The sequence below is a fragment of the Corvus brachyrhynchos genome, unplaced genomic scaffold, assembly GCF_000691975.1.
Source record: "Corvus brachyrhynchos isolate BGI_N302 unplaced genomic scaffold, ASM69197v1 scaffold114, whole genome shotgun sequence".
Lineage (NCBI taxonomy): Eukaryota > Metazoa > Chordata > Aves > Passeriformes > Corvidae > Corvus > Corvus brachyrhynchos.
Window position 1 is genome coordinate 3,283,928 of NW_008238337.1, and position 18,670 is coordinate 3,302,597.

The 18,670-nt window shown below is 50.7% G+C and overlaps 2 protein-coding genes across 2 annotated transcripts in view; one reads left to right on the top strand and one right to left on the bottom strand.

Moving 5' to 3' along the window:
* The window catches only part of SETD1B (SET domain containing 1B), a gene marked incomplete at its 5' end in the record, with an annotated part of 47,715 nt that extends 36,662 nt beyond the window's left edge, over window positions 1-11,053 (top strand). Inside the window, 6 exons of the mRNA XM_017734711.1 lie at window positions 1,435-2,991; window positions 4,349-4,515; window positions 4,732-4,863; window positions 4,967-5,086; window positions 5,439-5,576; window positions 6,281-11,053. Of these exons, the coding sequence (XP_017590200.1) occupies window positions 1,435-2,991; window positions 4,349-4,515; window positions 4,732-4,863; window positions 4,967-5,086; window positions 5,439-5,576; window positions 6,281-6,454 (2,288 nt within the window). The remainder of the gene's footprint in view (window positions 1-1,434; window positions 2,992-4,348; window positions 4,516-4,731; window positions 4,864-4,966; window positions 5,087-5,438; window positions 5,577-6,280) is intronic.
* A 1,731-nt stretch (window positions 11,054-12,784) lies between these two features.
* On the bottom strand, window positions 12,785-18,552 carry HPD (4-hydroxyphenylpyruvate dioxygenase). Its single transcript, XM_017734712.1, has 14 exons — window positions 18,517-18,552; window positions 17,386-17,412; window positions 16,596-16,658; window positions 15,810-15,914; window positions 15,621-15,663; window positions 15,447-15,529; window positions 15,228-15,317; window positions 15,037-15,140; window positions 14,797-14,874; window positions 14,470-14,632; window positions 14,066-14,137; window positions 13,177-13,356; window positions 12,981-13,097; window positions 12,785-12,895 (listed from the first exon to the last, which is right to left on the bottom strand). The coding sequence occupies exons 1-14, from the start codon at window positions 18,550-18,552 to the stop codon at window positions 12,785-12,787; spliced, it is 1,272 nt and encodes a 423-aa protein (XP_017590201.1).
* Window positions 18,553-18,670: the final 118 nt, after the last annotated feature.

Sequence of the window (18,670 nt, forward strand, 5' to 3'; positions counted from 1 at the left end):
AACAGAGCACGAATGTCACTACTGGCTCTTTTTGGATTTAATATCAAAGCAGTATATGACAGGGAAGCTGCATGGGGCAGGTGAGGGGAGTCTCAGAGTTATGTTTGGTTCCTAGTATTATTTGTGGGGGTTTTTGTCACTTACTCCTTTTAAAGGAGTGATACTCTCTAGTTTTCTGGAAGAAGGAAATTATTTTCAGTCAATACAGAGTTGTATTTAACCCAAGGAAATTGGAAACCTTTTACTAGAGCAGGAGTGAGATGTATAGTGCTTGACAAATTTGGCAACTAGGGGGAATCTAAAAGTTAAAATTGGAGCCAACAGGGAGGGCACATCTAGTGGGGCCTGCTGTGGAGCCTTGGGCAGCACTGAGATGTCTGAGGATTAGGCAGTATTTTGCCACTTGGAGAGCTAAAAATCCAGTCCCTGCACAGGGTGTCACTCCTTGGCTGCTGCAAAATCTGAGAGTCACAGAGCAGTAAAATGTTAAACTGGGCAGGGCAAAGAAGAACTGGTTTTGCATGAATCCTTTCTAGAGCAGGTCAGCATGCAGAAAGGATGTAAAATTGAGGACACCTGCATTTGAGCACCATGACATGTGTAAGGAGCTTTCCAAGTAAGCTGTGGAAACAAGCTCTAACATTGTTCTTGAGCAGCCCAGCCCTGTCATACAGGAGTTGCAGGGCTCAGACCCTTCTCCAGCAGCCCTGGTTTGTTCAGTGCAAACAGGGAATGCTTCCCTTCCAACTCCCTGGGCATTTTAACCTCCTTTCGTTCTCCCACTTGAAAATGTTATTTTGAGCTGCCTAACAAGATTCACCGTTGATTCCTTTTGGAGCTGGCCCTAAGTGGGTAAATAAACTCCAGACAAATGAGGCTGCTGCAGGGAGAGCAGCATATAAATTGCCTCATTGATACCATCTGAGTGTCTCCTCATCCATTACAAGGCCTTCCCATTTCCTTCATGTGTTGTTCAGGAGTGTTCTGCTCCTCCTTTCACTGCTCCCTCCTTGGAGAGCTGAGGGTGCTCCTTGGCCTGCAATTAGTTTAGTTCCCACATTAGAAAAGGTGATAGCTCTGGGCTCTGACAGCTCTCCTCCAAAGTCCTCGCCCCACAATCCTCTCCTTCCTTTAATGTCTGTACAAAAGGTTGTCAGGGCTTTTGAAAGCAGAGAAACCTTCGTTCTGGTCTGTGTCGTAGCTAATCCTCAAATTAATAGTGCGGGTTTTTTATGGTCCATTAGGAAAGTGTGTGGTAGTGTCTAATTACTCTACACTCTGTGCCTCCAAAATGTAAAGCACTGGAGTTTTAAAGCCTCCCAGTGGAATTGAGCTGTTCTGTAATTGTGGCATCTTAAACATGCCTTTACTAGCAAGTGGCAAGTAACCAAGTGGAGGCAAAGCTCCTGATTCTCCTCTCTTTTCCCCTTTCAGAGGAAGAGTCCGAACCCACTTCCATGCTGGAGGCAGAGGTACAGGAAGGTCCAAAGCCTGCATCTCAAGATGAGGAGGCAACGCTCTGTATCTCTGCTCCAGTGGGAGTCTTTGGAGAACCTCTGCCCAGCAAAAGCAGTTTCTTTGGCAAGTCTGAGGACAGCACTTTGGAAGGCCGAGTTAAAGCAAAGCCGCCATCGGCAGCGGAGGAGGACGAGCGGCTGCCTCGTACGCCTGGACGGGAGGTGATGATCCACTCGGAGACTGAGACTCTTCTGCTTCCAGCCCACAAGGTGCCATCCTCCATGCTTCCCCTGCCATCAACTCCTGGCAAGGAAGAATCTTTAGTCCCTCCAGAAAAGTTCCCTGAACAATTAATGGTGACCAAAACATCCGTGGAAGAAGAGATTCCTAGGACTCCCGGGCGGGACATTTTGGCCAAGTCTTCACACCCCCTCGCGAAGTCACAGAGCACGGACACTGTTCCAGCCACGCCAGGAAGTGATGCTCCCCTTACAGGAAGTAGCTTGACCCTCAGTTCCCCTCAAGTCCCAGGGAGCCCCTTTTCCTACCCATCCCAATCTCCTGGCATTAACAGTGGCATTCCTCGGACTCCTGGGAGAGATTTCAATTTCACCCCTACTTTCCCAGAGGCTGGTGCTACCATTCCTTGCCTTCTGTCTGGCAAGAAACAGTCAGAGGATGAACTAGAGGAGAAACCCTCTAAAGAGCCTCTTGGTGCTTCCCTTACGATCAGCATGAACAGTGTTCCTTCCCCTATCCCCTTTGCCAGCCCCCCGCAAGCAGATTTCCACATGGACATGGGTTTGCCACCTGATGAGCCAATACCTGTAGCAGCCCTGCCGTGCATGCATGGAGATGGAAGAATGCCCATCGAGGAATGCAAGGCAGAAGTGAAACCTGGTTTGCTCTCCCCAGAACTACCCCCTGGGGCTTCTATTCTTCCTCCCCCACCACCACCTTCTGTTCTTCCCAAAAGGAGGCCGGGTCGGCCGAGGCGGTCCCCACCTTCTGTCCTCTCGCTGGATGTGTACCCAGGCAAAACCATAGAACCTCCTCCCGTGCCAGTGGCCTTGGTGGAAGGTGCTATGGGCAAAGAGCTGTTGAGTGGACATCCTGATGCCTACTATGGACTGAAAGACCCTGAAGCCGTCACCCTGGACTTCAGGAATGACGGTTTCCATGAGAAAATAGCAGCTGAGACAGTTGCAGAGAAACTGCCATTCAAGGAACTGGAGAACCAGTGGAATGAAGACTTCAAGGAAGAAGAAGCTCACGCAAAACCTAAGAGACAGTGGCGAAGGCAGAAGAAGACATCTGAGGAGCTGCCAGTGATCCCTTCCCCCGAGTATTCCCCGCCCCGGCCGCAGTTCAGGCCGCGCTCCGAGTTTGAGGAGATGACCATTTTGTATGATATCTGGAACGGAGGCATAGATGAGGAGGATATCAAATTCATGTGTATCACATACGACCGCTTGTTACAGCAGGACAATGGTATGGACTGGCTCAATGACACCCTGTGGGTTTTCCATCCTTATATCCTTTCTCACTGTATTGGCAACACGTGTGAGATGCATGAGATGGTGGCTGGCTAGGACTTCAAATGCAAAAGGCTCTTTGTTGGTGGGAGAACCAGTTGCTTACAGGAATAGCAATTGCTTGGATGAGCAGGGAATTTTAGGCTGTTTTATTCTCTGAAGCTGCAATACAAAAATACTGCAGAAGTGGCTGTTCTTGCTGCACGTTCAGTCTGGGACTGCAGGGACAGTCTGTAGGCACCTCTTCTGGGGAGGTTTCCTTCCTAGTTTGAGAAGCTTCTGTCTGCATGTAACCAGACTTTTTTTCCAGTTTGCCCGTGGAATTTCTAGTCTGCACGTACAGAGCTTTCACTTGGAGCTAAAACTCGCTGTAAAAATAATCTCACCATCTGTGCCCAAAATGATGAGTTAGTGGTTCTCACAGCTTTAACTTGCTTTGAGTTTGAAATACTGATAAAATCAGTGGTTTCTAGGTGGCACATCAGGGCTCTATGTGTGTGCAGCCATCAGTAGTGATCTCCAGAGCAGAGCCTAAAAGACTGTTCTTAAAACCTCAGAACTCTCCTGTAGTGTTTTTAGGAAGGATATACAGGTTTATGTGTTGAAGAAGACAAACACACCACCTTGTGTGTTTGTCTAGATATATACTAGAGATTGTGTGAAGTTCAGATATCTTCATCCCTTGCTTCCTGCAAGACAGGAAAGCAAAACCAAAAAAGCCCAAACCACCTAAAACAGTCGGTGATAACTAACAACCCATAGTGAAAATAAATCTGTTTCCCTGATGATAAGGATTATATTGTAACAGCAAAATTACACTCACTTTTTAAGCCACTTAAAAATCACCTTGAGTTCATCCTGTGCCATACTGCATGACAAGTGTGAAAGTACCTGCAGGCTCACCTGCTTTGCAGCAAACCCTCAGCACTCCGGTTTTGAGGCAGTCACCTCTTGGTTTTTATGGTCCCTCTGCTTCAATTTTCTGGTGTTGAAGATATGTTTTGCCTCACAGGAAGCATTTTTGGGTCAGTCTCAGTTGTAGCCTTCATGGCTGTGTCTGTGGGGTGAGCTGGCAGTAGTGCAGCTCCACTGTCCTTCCAGGAACCAAAGCCCTGAAGGTGCCTTCAAACCTGAAGGTTTGTAATGTGTGTCTGAAGGAGCTGATTTCCCAAGGCTGGTGAGAGCAGCATCTCTCCAAGGCCTTTGGGCTGAGGACATCTCAGTAGCAGTGTTATTTTTTGCAACCCCACAAAACCTTCCTAATTTTCCATGCTCCTGGTGTTAGCTTTGTGCAACTGTAGCAAGTTTAGTCTGATATCCATCTCTGGCTGTGTTTCTCCTTAACTTCTTGACACCTACCAGCTTTTCTACCCCCAAGAAGAAGAAGCGGGATGACGGGATGCGGGAGCACGTGACGGGCTGTGCACGGAGCGAAGGCTATTACAAAATTGATAAGAAGGACAAACTCAAATACCTCAACAATAGCCGAGCTTTTGCAGAGGAGCCTCCAGCTGACACACAGGTGAGGAATCGTGCTCCACGAGTGCCAGGTGTGAATGGGATTTGGTTTTACACTCTGTCACACACAGTAGGTGCTTCCTGTCGTGCTGGGGCTGTGTGGGAAGTGTTAATGTTTGATGTCAGGTGTTCTGTGGTGATGTGTTGTAGCATGAGGGGCTGCTCACAGGGAGCCTGCAGGGTGTTGGGTCAGCTTTGAATCACCCATTTGTCCTCTCAGGGTATGAGCATCCCTGCCCAACCTCATGCTTCCACCCGGGCTGGTTCCGAGAGGCGATCAGAGCAACGCAGGCTCCTCTCCTCCTTCACTGGTAGCTGTGACAGTGACCTGCTCAAGTTCAACCAGCTCAAGGTAGATCACCCCCTGCTGCAAATTTTGGACCCACAGACATCCTTTCCCTTTCTGTGCTGTGGCTAATTCAGGGCTGGGGTTTTGGGGTGTTTTCTTCATGCAGTTCCGGAAGAAAAAGCTAAAATTCTGCAAGAGTCACATTCACGACTGGGGCCTTTTTGCTATGGAGCCCATTGCAGCTGATGAGATGGTGATTGAATACGTGGGTCAGAACATCAGGCAGGTAAGCTGTGTGTGAAATCTGAGCAAATACCAGCCCTGGAAGAAGTCCTTGAGTATAACAGCAAGGGTTGGAGTCCTGGGTTGGAGGCATCAGCTCTGTGGGCTGGGCAGAATATAGCCGGTTGACATACGGCTTGGAGGTACAGGGGTGGGATTTTCAACAACCCATGGAAACTGAGCACTCCGAAGAATCCTCCTTAAGAGGCCCATCCTGAACTGTGTTCTCTTGGGGTGATGGGGGTTGTATAAAGCCCCAGTGCCTGGTGCAGGAGAGCTCAGGGGAGCCTTGTGTAGGTGGCTGCTCACAGGTCAGTTGCTCAGCGTGGCCTGACCCTGCCTGGGGGTTCCTGCAGGTCATTGCTGACATGCGTGAGAAGCGATACGAGGATGAAGGCATCGGCAGCAGTTACATGTTCAGAGTTGACCACGACACCATCATCGATGCCACCAAATGCGGGAACTTCGCCAGGTTTATCAATCACAGCTGCAATGTGAGTACCGTGTCCTCGCCTGTCACTGTTCCCTGACATGCTGATAAACCCGGGGAGTCCCTGCCAGCCTTGACTGGGGTGCTCAGAAGTGGCAGGGGGGCGCAGGGTTGTGATTAAATGTTAATGAATCACAGCAGATCAGAGCAGGGTCTAAAGTAGTGTAAAGAGGTTGGAGAGACCTGAGAAATGAAACATGCAGGGAGACTGAGTGCGCTCAAAAGCCCTCCTGACTGTCTTGGGGGACCCTGATGGACACTGAGCAAGCAAATCTAACAAATATTTCCTCAAAACATACCAAATATCAGCTGTGGGAACAGCTTCTAGTGCCCACATGAGAAAATATTCCCTGCTGTTTTCCCCCTCTGCTCTGTGCTGCAGTCTGCACTCAGACTTGCCTTCCTGGCCAAAATATTAAGCACTGAGCTGCTCTTAACCTGTGACAAATTTGGTGGAGCATCATCCAGGCTCTTTTGCGCCACAAATGACCAGAATGTGGATATTTTGGAGCAGCACAAGGAGGGCTGCTCTGTTTTCTGGCTTCATGCCTCCCTCCCTAGGATTGCCCTGGGTCCAGGCTCTGGAAGCATGGCTGAGGCTGTCTCGGGAAAGGATGGCCCCATTTTATTTTATCTTGGAATGATTGTGTGGAGGCTGGGAAGCCATGGCCCTCAGAACCATCATCACCTGTTCTGTCACCCTTGCAGCCAAATTGTTATGCTAAAGTGATCACGGTGGAGTCTCAGAAGAAGATCGTTATCTACTCCAAGCAGCACATCAATGTGAACGAGGAAATTACCTACGACTACAAGTTTCCAATTGAGGATGTAAAAATCCCGTGTCTCTGTGGCTCTGAGAACTGCAGGGGAACCCTGAACTGAACTCAAGGTTTCTCGTCACACTTGCACCTTCGGCCATGTCAAAACTGTGGTAACCAGGTGTGGTTGCACTTTGCCAAAAAAAGAGGAAAAAAAAAAACAACAGAAAAAAGGAAGAAAAAAATTTAAAAGCAAAAAAATACTTACAAAAAAAAAAAAAAAAAAGGAAAAAGAGAAGAAAACCAAGCAAGTTTCGCACTTCTGCCAGGATCACGAGTGAAAGCAAAAAGCGCACACGCTTACGAGGACTGTTCATGTTTCAGGTGCTCTTTCCTTTTCAGATCCAACACGCACACAAAAAGGTGGCTACCTTTTGTGGCATGGTCTATCCAAACACTAGCTTCTCTGTTCAGTCCCTACAGTAATGCTCCGTAATGGGATAATGGTACCTTTTTTTTTAGTTGTTGTTATAAACCTTCATCTTTTCATAAATGCTGCTACCTTTTTCTCATCAGTTTCGTTGGCTGAAAAAGACATTCAACGTTTAAATGTGAAGCAGAGACTGAAAATGCCATAATAGGGTTTGTTGGGAGCTTGATTGGCTGAAATTGCACAGATTTCTCAGAGTAAGCTGTAAATAAATGTAAGGTTGATGTTACAGAGCAAGCCAGAGGCTTGAGGGTGTGTGAATGAGTGTGTGCGTGTGCTTAGGGGGGTGTGTGTGTGTGTGTGTGTGGAGATGTGTCCATAGTGAAACTAGAGCTGAACTGTCCTGCCTTTTCATTAGGGATGAGCCTGAACAAGTCCCCTCAGCCAGACCCCTGGGGCAGAGTCAGGTCAGCCAGACCTCAGCTCCCCTCCTTGGGCTCCTCTCTCATTTTCTATGCCATGCTGGTCCATGGGGGATCAAAACCTCTGCACCTGCCTGTGAGAAACCCTTGGATACTGCAGTCACTAGGAAGAAGTGGAGTCAGCTGTGCAGCTGTAGCATCGTGTGGCCTTTGGGGATGCCCATTCCTTGGAGATGGGCTTGTCTTGCTTGCAGAGGAGGCTGAGATTAAGAGGACAGCTCAGCCCTTGTTTACGCTGTAGAAATCCTGCCCTGCTTGCAAGCAAAGACTACGGCCCACATTGTAGCAGGATTTTCTTCCTGTGGATGGGAAGCAGGCTGATGTGTGACTTGTATTCATTTTTTCTCACTTTCATCTGCATTTCCCTGCCCTTCCAGTGTTTTACGTGGAGTATTTGCTCTGTCCTTGGATGTGGGAGATGCCTCCTGTGATAGGAGCAAGCTGTGCCCCGCTCTCCTCCCTCTGTTACTCAGTAACTTGGCCTGGGGTGGTCCCATCCCTCCAGAAAATCATGGTAAAAGTGTCCCTGAGAGCAATCCTGTCCCCCCCCCATCTATAGCATGGGAATGAATGCTTCTCTAAATTTGGAAGGCACGTTTTAAAATGATTTCTCAATGTATTTTGTCCTTGTAGATATGCTGAGGTGAAGGTTGCAGTTTTTCAAGAGGTTCCATTTAAAAATGGGACAAAACACCAAAAAACCAGCTCTTTGGATGAGATCTGGAAATGTTATGCGACCATTCAGGTATAGACAGGATCAGTTTTTCAATTTGCATTTAATTTCTCCTGCTTTAAAAGTAGAGATTAGTTGTACTAAACCCTTTTTAATTGGCTTGTAAGGGGAAGTTGCAATGTCATTATGAAATGGGAAGATTATCTGCATAACTAAACACCTTCTCCCCACAGAACAAATTGCGCAGCTGTGTTCTTGTAGCCTTTCCAAACCTCCCCGAGCAGAGGTGACAACCTTGCAGAGGAGGTTCCTGGAAGTTTTTTCAGCTGTTCCATGGAGTTGCCAGGCCTGCACTGCAGCGTGGAGCTTGTAATGTAGGTTAGACCTCTGCCTCTGAATTTCTTTTTCAGACAAAAGGTCTGATAGAGCAGGAATACACAGACTGCTACAAGCTGCCTTAATACCACCTGTGTTTCTGTCTGAGGGCGAGCAAATTGTCTCTGAGATTGGCCAGTCCATGGTCCATCTCTGCTTTTGTTTCAGTTCAGTTTTGTTGTTTTCCCCCCCCCTTTCTCCATAAATCTCTCCAGCAACATGGTGTTGGTGACCCAGAACCTAAAATTGTGAGAAGCACAAGTTTCTGTCACTGAATGTTGGTTGGAACTGCAGTGGTGGCATTTGGGAGTTAAACCAGCTGCTCAGTTTAGTTGTTATTTTTTTGAATGAGGTTCAATGTGTTGATGCTCCAGTTGGCACCTCTGCAGCTTGGCCTTTGACTTTCAAAGCTTTGGAAATGCACGGAAGTTTCCTGTGTGTCAGAACTGAAGCCCCTGTCCTTGGCCTTCTCCCTCTCTGCTCCATCAAACCAGTGTGTTAATGGTGGATTTGTGGGGGTGAGGACACCCCAAATGGCCCAGCCCTGAGAACCTGCTGGCAGTTCTGTGTTTCCCAGCATATCTGTGTGCTCTGGATGGGATTAGCCCCTGCAGTTTGCCTTAATCCTTGGTGAGGAAGGTGGGGAGGAAGGTCACTGTCACATTCACTGTGTGTTTTTAGGAGCACCAAAGGGATTTGGGTGCCGAAGACCATGAGCACCTAAATCACTGGGGTACTTCTAAAACTGCCTGTAATACATCCCCTTTCAGGATCCCAGACAAATAATGTGAGTTTTTAGAAGAGCTGAGCTCCCAGAAGTTCCCCAGGAAGAAACAGAGCTGTTGAAGCCACAGCACTTCTGAAAAATCATGTTAGTCCGGTCTCAAAGCCAGACCTGAGGCTTCTCTTTTTTTCTCCATAAATCTTGGCTTGCAGAGTCCTAACTGGGAGATATTTTGCCTTGGACTGGGAAGCTGCCTGACCCCCAAATAAATCACTTTAGGGTGAGGACTCCCAAGTCTGATGCAGTGATTTCCATGGGCGCTCTGTCCCTGCCAGCCAGCGGGGTCTCGTTGGGCCAGGGGAGCTCTGCAGCCACAGATGAGGTTTGGGGATGCCTCTAATCCTTTGCCGTGTACTTGGCAAGGGGTGGGATGAGAGGAGGGCAGGAGCTGTGTGGTTCACATTCAGCACAGGCTCCCCAGCACCCCATGGATACAGTGACAGGGATAAAGAGGAACCTCACCAGCCTGTGCTGCTTACAGGGACTGCAGTGCTTTTGTCCAGTGAAAAGCCCATCCCCAAATTTATTGTCACTTCAGCTCGAGCCTAAGACAAGAAAAGAGAGAGACATTGTGCTCCCTGCAAAATTCCATCTCGCTGGGAGGAATGACCCAAGAGAGCAGAGCAAAATTATGGAAATAGAATTTAAGCCTTCAGTTAGCAGCTGGTGTGAGTTCAGGCTGCAGGTGCCTCCCTGCTGGCATCCACGGGATCCATGGGGTTCTCACCTCTCTGCAGTCCCAGGCTGGTCCGTGACTCTCGGGGGTCTGGGAGGGGATGGGGCTCATCTTGCAGTTATTTATATTGTATAGAGCAGCTTATTTCTACAAGGAAGAAAAAAGCAACCATCATTTTTAAACTCCAGCAAATTACACAGTAGTTTCAGTTCCGGTTTCTGTGACCTTTTTCAGGGATCATTTCAGTGCATTTCTGTACAAAATAAAAATTTAAGGAAAAAAAGGATTTTGAAGTATAAAAAAAAATGCATCTTCTGTACATAGGTGAACTCAAGAATCTTCTCTTCAAACACTGTTTCTTGTAGAAACATGTTGAAATTTTTTGCTGATTTCTTTGTACTTCAAGAGCATGTAAATAGTTTATTAAAAGTGACTATTGTAATTTGGAGTTCTTTTAAAACAGATTCCAGCTCTAAATCATGTCGAGATGGGGAGGAAGAAGGACTGAGTATAGCAAAGGAGCTGGTGGCATTTACAGCTTGTGTCAAGCTTTGTATAATGTAAATTCTGTATAAATACGGGGGTTTTTTGTCAAATAAATAGATGAAATTAGAAGCATTAAGAAACTGAAGACAAAAAATTGCCAAGTCAAGGCTTCTTCTTTTCCCCCCTCCCTCAGTCTGAAACCTAATGTGCAAAATCTATTTATTTCAAGCGAGGAAATGTGTACAGTCTAATAGACACCCTAAAATGTATTTAAGCGAATTTGCAACTGGATTTTTTCAGTTTAATATTTGTTTTTTATGAGTTTCCTCCTTAATTGCCACTGTAGGATTTGTCCAAGTGCAAAGAAACACATCAAGAAGGACACTCTAAATCAATGGGGCAGTTTTGAAGCAAAGTGGAAGAACACCCAGCTCCCAATTCTTGCAGTTTTCTGGTTGTTTTAATTCCCAGTGTGGAAATCAAGGGCCTCCTTTAAAAGTAGGCAGGTCAAATGATTTGCAATAAATTAAAAATTTTTTTTTTTCTAAGTTCCTTTAAAAAAAACAACAACTCTTCTTTGAAGATTTAGGATTTCTGCTTTTTCTTTCGTTAAGCAAATTTATAAATTTAGGGATGTTTTGTGCATATAGAATCTGTCACCAGTATGTATCTTGTTTTGAAGAAAGTGTTTTTGTTGTGGATGTGTCATGCTGTATATATTTGTTCATATTTTTGTGAATTGAATACTATGTACCATTGTATTATAGTAACTTTTATAAAGCAAACCATAAATATACTGACTTTTCTTACAGAAGAATTATGTTGTGCTTAATATATTACCAGGGCAGCTTTCTGCTCTTAGACCTGTGCTGGGAACTGTGTGAGCTCAAGGAGGCAGATCCAGAACAAGAACAGTGTGAAGAACTGGTTTTCAGCAAAGTTTACTGAAAATATTAACTCTGGTGAGCAGGAAATGAATTTAAGCAACATTATATTGCACGAAAGAAATATGTGAGTGATTCAAGTCTATAAACTTTAAGAAATGTCTCAGTATTAAAAATCTTGACAACGCTGCAGAGCTGAAGCAGAGCCCTCCTGACAGGCAAAAGCCCTTAACCACCAGGCAAGGTGTCAGTGATGCTGTGAGGCTGCTGGGGCCAGAGGCTCTTTGGTTTCCTTCTTTTTAAAATCATTTTATTCAAATTGTCAGGAGTTGGACTTGGATGATCCTTGTGGGTCCCTTTCAGCTCAGGATATTCTGTGATTCTATGAACTCTGGATTAGTTCTGCTCCCTGGGATCCAGAGAAGGGGGCAGCTGGGGGGGCTGCTGAGGTTTGGCCCATGTACCCCTCCCCAGTGTGGGGGGGTCACAGTGGCCTCTCTGAGCTTTTATTTAAAAAGAAATACCTGGAGCAGGGACCAGTGGAATGGCTGATGGAGGAGGAGGTGGCAGAGACAGGACAGAGGCTGTAGGTGACTTCCCAGCTCAGCTCCTGGATTCCACAGGTGAGCACAGGACAGGGCTGCAGGGCAGCCACGCCTCGGGGGCTCAGCCTGGAGGGGCTGGGAGGGGGCTGGGGGAAGGACTCGTGTCCGAGGAGCTCATCCTGAGCCGAGGGCTCGGCAGGGGCTTGGGCTGCTCAGAGTCTGAGAGCTCCCACGCTGGGAAACTGGGAACATGGGGGCTTTGGAGGGTGGCTGTGCAACAGTGGGGACCCCAGGGTGTCCTTCAGCAGCTGTGGGGGTCTGCTGGATTTGTAGCCTTGGGGAACACAGGGACTCCCCAGGCACTCAGGTCATGTCAGAAAAGGGATTTATTGTGTTGGGGAGGAACTCCCCGTGCAAAGGACAGTGACAACACCAGAGCAACACCCAGAGGAGACTTTGCACATGCAGCCAGGATCTGAGCCAAGGAATCGCTGCCAATGCCAGCAATTACTGCTTGAAACATGGGAGAAGCCCCAGCCCATCATTAATGCAGGAATTTACAGGTATTAGAGCAAGACTGTTGCCTTGGGAAGGCTGAAATACATAAATACGATTAATTCTCATTCCCTAAAACTGTGTTTATTCTCAGCAAATTGAAATTCAAGATTGAGTCTAAAAGCAATTAAACCAAAATCTTAGAAAAGGAGATGCGCAGAGAGGCAAACGCCTCTGTGCTTTCACAGTTTCCTGTGTAGCTAAAATTAAAACTTTGGATAGACTAAATTTGAGCACTCCCAGTTGTTTCTTCTGTCTTCCTCTGTAGCTGCATGTCTTTGGCCCATGCCTTAAATCTGCCCTTTGTTAAGAATTCCGTGATTTGGATCAGACTAAGCTGCTTTCTGAGAGTGTGTTTGCTATTTCCCACACCCCATCTCCCAGGAAGGGCAGCGCCGGGGCTGGGTTGGGAGAGGTGTTGGGTCCTTTGACATCGTCCAACTTGGCAGTGTCTTCCCTGGGTTTGTGGCACTCAAGTCTGGGCTATTTACCAAAACATCGGGTGTTTCCCAGTTTATTTGGAATCAGCTCCTTAGGGGTGAGGGTGGCACTTCCTGCCATCCTCTACATGAGCTTGGTCTCCCCGTTGGGCTCCAGAACAGTCAGGTTTCCTCTGGCATCCTGATCCATTTCTATGGCTTCAAACAGAGACTTGAAGTTCCCGGCACCAAAGCCCTGTGGAGACAGCAACATTACAGACCAGGGGCTTGGTGGCCCTGAGGGCTCACGGCCAGGATCAGTGGGAGATCCTTAAACCAACCTGGTGATTGTGCCTCTGGATCACCTCCAAAAAGACCGTGGGTCTGTCTTGAACTGGTTTGGTGAAGATCTGGAGCAAGTAGCCTTTTTCATCGAAATCCACCAGGATTTTCAGTTCCTGGAGAAAAGAAATGAGGTGACACTTTGAAGACCCACAGTGGAGTGAGTGGGGCTCTCTGTGTCACTCACATCCCTGCAAAGCACTCTGGGGAGCTGGTCCAGCCCTGGGCAGGCCTTTTCCCTCCCTGACTCACCGCCAGCTTGTCAATGTTCTCCTTCACTTTGATTTTGGCCGTTTTGAGCCTCTCCCGCAGCACTTGGTAGTAGGTGGAGGGCACATCCATGAACTGCATGCCCCGCTGCTTCAGGTTGGTGATCTGCAAGGCAGGGGAGACCCAGCTTGGCTCAGTTTGGGAGTGGTTTGTGCCAGGAGCATTTCCTGGGATGGGCAGTGTTGGGGCACAGATGCTTTCCCGTGGCATTGGCTAATGTCAAGCATGGGAACCTGGCTCATCATTTCTCTTTGGCACCAGGAATGGGCAGGCCCAAGATGCCCTCCCCAGGCACTGCAGAGAGCTGTGCAAGGAGGATTTGTCCTGCTCTGACCTACTGATACTTCTGGAGGCCCTTTGGTCTGGAGAGGAGCCCAGACCCAGGTGCTCAGCAATAGCTGGGCTCAACCCAGACCTGCCCCTGCCCCAGTTGAAGGTGGGTGATGGGCTCTGGGGCTCAGCTCTGCAGCCTGGGCTGCTTGAGTCCCCACCAGGCACCCTGCAAGGACAAAGGTGCCACCAAGGGCCCTGCAGACCCCAACTGCTTTAAGTTGGAGGGACAGGCACCTCACATGTGCAGGCAGGTCCCTTTGCAGTGACTCCCTGGGCAGTTAATCCTGGTTGTAAAACAACCACAGCACAAAGCCTGTTCACTCTGTGTCCTTGTACCCTGATGGGGTCATGGTCCACCACAGTCTGCGACAAGCACCATGCCCAGAGTCGGGGCAGGACGGGCTGGGGCAGGGGGCTCCCATGCCAGGGAGCTCTCAGGGTAGGGGGATCCCAGGGCAGGGGGTCCCAGGGCTGCACTCACTGCTGAGATGATGTCAGGGGTGTTCAGTGCGATGTGCTGGACTCCGGCCCCTCCGTAGTAATCAATATATTCCTACAGGGAAAAGATGTCACCATGGTAATGACAGTGCAGCTACAAGTTCAAAGGGATGGGTGTGGGCTTAAAAATATGCAGGCAAGATCAGGCCAGGGGCACCATGGAATGACAGAGACACTCTTGATGAGATCAGGGGTAAACCGGCTCTGCGCAGTGGCTTCCCCAGGGTTTGTCAGACCCAAGCAGAGCCAGGATTGCTTTCTAGCAGCCACTTTAGCACAGCAGGTCTGCTCCGGCTCCAAATCACTGACCCTTGGTCCCTTTTCCTTCATCAAGGCCACCCTGGAAGTGGAGGCAGCCAGATGTCTCAACCACCAGTGTCCACTCACCTGAATCTGGGATTTTTTCTTGCCAGGTGCTGGCTCATTGATGGGCATCTTGATGGTCTCCTCGTAGTTGGTGACCACGATGGAGCGCAGGGCACTGAACTCGGTGTGCAGCTGCTTGTCATCCACTGACCAGAAGCGGTGGAAGAACAGGTTCTTCTGGTACCTGCCCAGGCCACAAAGGGCACAATCAACCTCTCGCTTCCTCCCTGCACTAACGGAGCTCTGCTCTGGCTCCATTAGCCCTAGCCATCCTCGTCAGAAGTGGTGAGACCAGCAGAGCTGTGCTGCTGCTCCATCCCACCTCCCACCAGCTCTCCCCACTCTTACCAGTCCGCCACTGGGACCATCTGGAGGTCGGGCTGGTTCCCCACAACGTGATCAACAAAGCTGAGCTTGGTGCTCGGTCTGTGGGAGGAAACCAAGGAGGGTCTCAGCCAGGCTCAAGGGCACCCCACAGTTTGGGGGGCTCCAGGGTAAGGCAGTAGGGACCTGTCCAGCTCCTTGGTGGGATATCCCACCAGGACACGATGGCAAAGAGCCAGGCAGGACCCTCTGGAAAGTACTCACAACTTGGGCAGCAGGGGGTCCTTGAAGAGGGGCGGTTGGTACCCTGGGAGGAACAGGCCCTTGTAGTTGAGCTTTTCTATCAAGGTGTGGGTGGTGTCACCGTACTGCAAGGGGGAAAAGTGGTTGTGTTGTGGCTTCGTTTGTGTGGGGGCCTCCCTGCTCCATGGACCCCACCCTGCCCTGCCACTCACCGTCTGGATCACTGCAAACTTCACCTTCCCAAATTTGTCTTGCTCCACCCACGGCTCCTTCACTACCACAGCCCCACGCTCCTTGGCTTTCTGGGTGGAAGGAGAGAGATCCTGTCCTGCCACAGCTCCCCTGGGCCAGGGGGAGACATCCCCAGGCCCTCCCTGCCTCCCCTCACCGTTTTGGGGGGCTGTGAGGGAGGGGGTGGAGGGGCTGCCCACCTGCACGATGAAGTCACAGTCCTCCACTTCGAAGGCGACGTCCTTCACCCCATCACCATGCTTCACCAGGTGCTCCCCCATCTCTGCCCAGAGCAGGAACAGCCACAGGCATGAGCAGAACTGCTTTGCTCTGCCACGGCCATTTTCCGCTCCATCCCCCCCAAGGACACCTACCCTCATTGCCTGGGTTCAGAGCAGACGAGAAAACAAACACAATCTGCCGAGGAAGAGGAGGAGCAGTGAGGATGGAAGCACACGTGAAGGTTTTCATGGTTCAAACAGGGTTTGGAAGCCCCCAGGTGTCTGACACCACCTCATCTCTCCCTGCCCTGGCAGTGGCACCTCTGCCAGGGGCTCCCTTACCTTGTCCTGCTTGATGACGTGTGACACCACCTCCCTGCTGCCAGTCTCCAGCCCCCGGTACGCCAGCTCCTCAAACCCCAGCTTGTTGCAGTAGTAAGATGCAGCCTATGGGCAGGAAAGAGTCCCTCTGGTTGAAGCTGTGGTGCTGGTGGCCCACAGCCCGTGGAGAACAGCCACCATGGCAGGTACAAGTCACACTTGCCCTGTGTGTGTCTGTATGTGTGCGTGGGCACGGGCAGCAGCTTCTCTGCCTCCTCCAGCAGCCCAGGGGGGGAAAGCAGAGGCAAGAAAGGGCCCAGATTGAGGAAAAAGCCCAAATTGAGTGGGAAGTGCAGCCTCCAGAACTTTCTGCAAGGGCCGCCATCGAGCAGGAAACATTTCTGCCTGTCCTCTGTTCTGCAAGGCTGGGTGAAAAGCAGCTCGGGTGTGAAGCAGAGCGGTTTTTAACTCGCCCAGGGATGGACAGCAGCTGCCACGAGGCCGTGCAGCTCTGCGGGCTGGTGGCCACGGCTGGGCCCGGCCACGTGTGCTGGTTCACATGAGCCATGTCCCCGCGCACGCCCCCGGCAGTCGCCCCTCGCCTTGCGCAAGGGCCACCAAGGCCATCGGCGCCAGGCCAGGGCCGGGCTTTGGGACATCGGCACATCCCCGCCCGAGGGGCTGCTGGGATGAACCACCACCCCCCCGGCAGCCAATGCCCAGAGCGCCCGGCCTGTCCCGGCGTGGGAGGTGTCCCCTGGCACGGCTGTGTCCTGGCACACGTGCCCGGCGCCCGCAGCCTCTCACCTGCTTGGCATTGCCGACCCAGAAGGTGATGGAGTGGAAATGGATGAAGCGGCCTCGTTGGGGCTAAAAGGAAAGGAAAACAGGGCTAAAAGCTGCTGCTGCTGCCTTTCCTTCAGCTCAGCTCCGGAGCAGGGGGAAGCAGCAGCCATGACCCTGAAAATGCATTTCCTCCAAATGCATCTGAATTAACTGTGTGGAACAGCCCCCGAATGGTGATTTTCCAAAGTGCTTTACAGTCAAATCCACAGGATCCTGCACTGCAGGTTGGAAGGTACAAAGCCTCAGCTTGCCTGGGGCCACAGCCACACTTCCAGTTCTCCCAGTGCTCCCCATAAGTGGCTGTCCTAGTGGGCTGCCCACCCACAAACCTCACAGTGTTAAAGATTAATTCTCCCACAAAAGCTCTTACACAACCACCAGGGCCAGGACAGATCCCCCTTCGCTCTGTTCCCCACCACTGCCCAGCCTGGCACAGGGCACCCAGCACTGGAAACACTTTAAAGGTGAAAAAGGTGGCAAAAAGAGGCAGCATTTGGAAATAAATGTTGCATGGAATGAGGATTCTACTTAAGGATTGGTTTGACTGGGAAATACCCATCATCTCCTGTTTGTCACTCTCCTCCCAAAACAGAAATTTCAATTCTTAATACTAATTTACAGCATGGCCCAGCCAGAGCAGTTTTACTTCTGATTTCAACAGGTAATCAAGGAATGGATATTATCTGCACTAACAGGACCGATATTTCACACCAGGCAGAGGGGCAGGACAGGGACACGACTCGGCTCTTACCTTTTCTCCCTTGTCTGTGTAAGACGTCTGAAAGAGAAAGAGAAAAGAGAGACATTAGCGGGTCGGGCAGCTACGGCAGCCCCCAGGGAGCTAAATCCAAAGGTCAGGCTGTGAGGAGCAGCTCTGCTGTGCCACTTCCAGCACAGTCACTGGAAAATCCAAATTCAAGCACAGCTTAAACCTCCCAAGGCCATGGAGCCCCCGACATTTCAATTAATTCTCATCTGGTGCCCCTTACCATTTTTGTGACTTGGCGATGTGACAGCAGCAAAGAGAGCGAGAGAACGGGGCTTTTAATATAACGGCGGGACCAGGAGGCTCCTCCTCGGCCCCACCTTCTCCCCCCACCAACCCAGGCATGTGTTTGGTTTGGGCTGGGCACTGCCCAGACTGGGGGTGGTGGGTGGCTGTCACTGGGGCCGTTTGCAGCCCCGGCAGTGGCACTGCGGGGTGAAACGTGGAGGGTGGTGAGGGTGAGTGTGCAGGGGGTGAGTGTGAGGCTCTGCCGTGGGTTGGGACCCTGCTGACCCCCCAGGCAAACCCCTGCCCCGTCTGTGCCGGGGTCACAGAGGAGTGACGCAATTGGGGTAGCGCATCCCCCGGCCCGCCCGCTGCCCCTGGGGACGTTCACCCCTCCCTGGGGACGTGTCATCCTGGGCAGCGCTGAGCCAGGACAGCCTGCAGAGTCCAGCTGGGTGCGTGGTGCACGGGGCCACGCGGTGCCACCTTCAGCCCCGGTGAGCCCAGTGCTGCAGGGACCCCAAAATGTGGGAGCAGCAGGAGGAGGGGGCAGGAGGTGGCCCTGCCGGGGAAGACACCAGCGCACAGACTCCACCTGACTGGGAGTGGTGGGAAGTCGGAGCCACCAGCGGGGCCAGGGAGGATGAGCACAGGGGGCTTGGGGGGGTGCCAGTGGCACGGAGGACAGGGGTCAGGGTCTAGTGGTGGGGCTGTCCCCTGCTGCCACAATCCATGGGACATGGATGCCGTGCACCACCCGGCTAAGGCACAGACTGGAGAGGGGTCAGCAGCAGGGAGAGGGTCGTAACATCATACCACCACAGCTGTGTCACCCGGTGATGGTGACACCGCTGTGCCACTACATGTCACCATCAAAGCTGTGTAACTCACCGACGGTGACACTGCTGTGCCACCACATGTCACCATCACAGGCACCCCACGGCACCACCACAGCAGTGTGACCCAGTGACGGTGACATTGCTGTGCCACCCCATGCCAGCGCCACAGCGGTGTGCCGCAGAGGCACTGACGCGGCTGTGCCACC

Excerpts from the sequence above, each read along its gene's own strand:
- HPD (XM_017734712.1), bottom strand. The coding sequence starts at position 18,552 with ATGGTGACATGTGGTGGCACAGCAGTGTCACCGTCG. Across the intron at positions 16,659-17,385 it reads ACACAGACAAGGGAGAAAAG|CCCCAACGAGGCCGCTTCAT; the intron begins GTAAGAGCCGAG and ends CTTTCCTTTTAG. Across the intron at positions 14,875-15,036 it reads GACCCCCTGCTGCCCAAGTT|ACCGAGCACCAAGCTCAGCT; the intron begins GTGAGTACTTTC and ends TTCCTCCCACAG.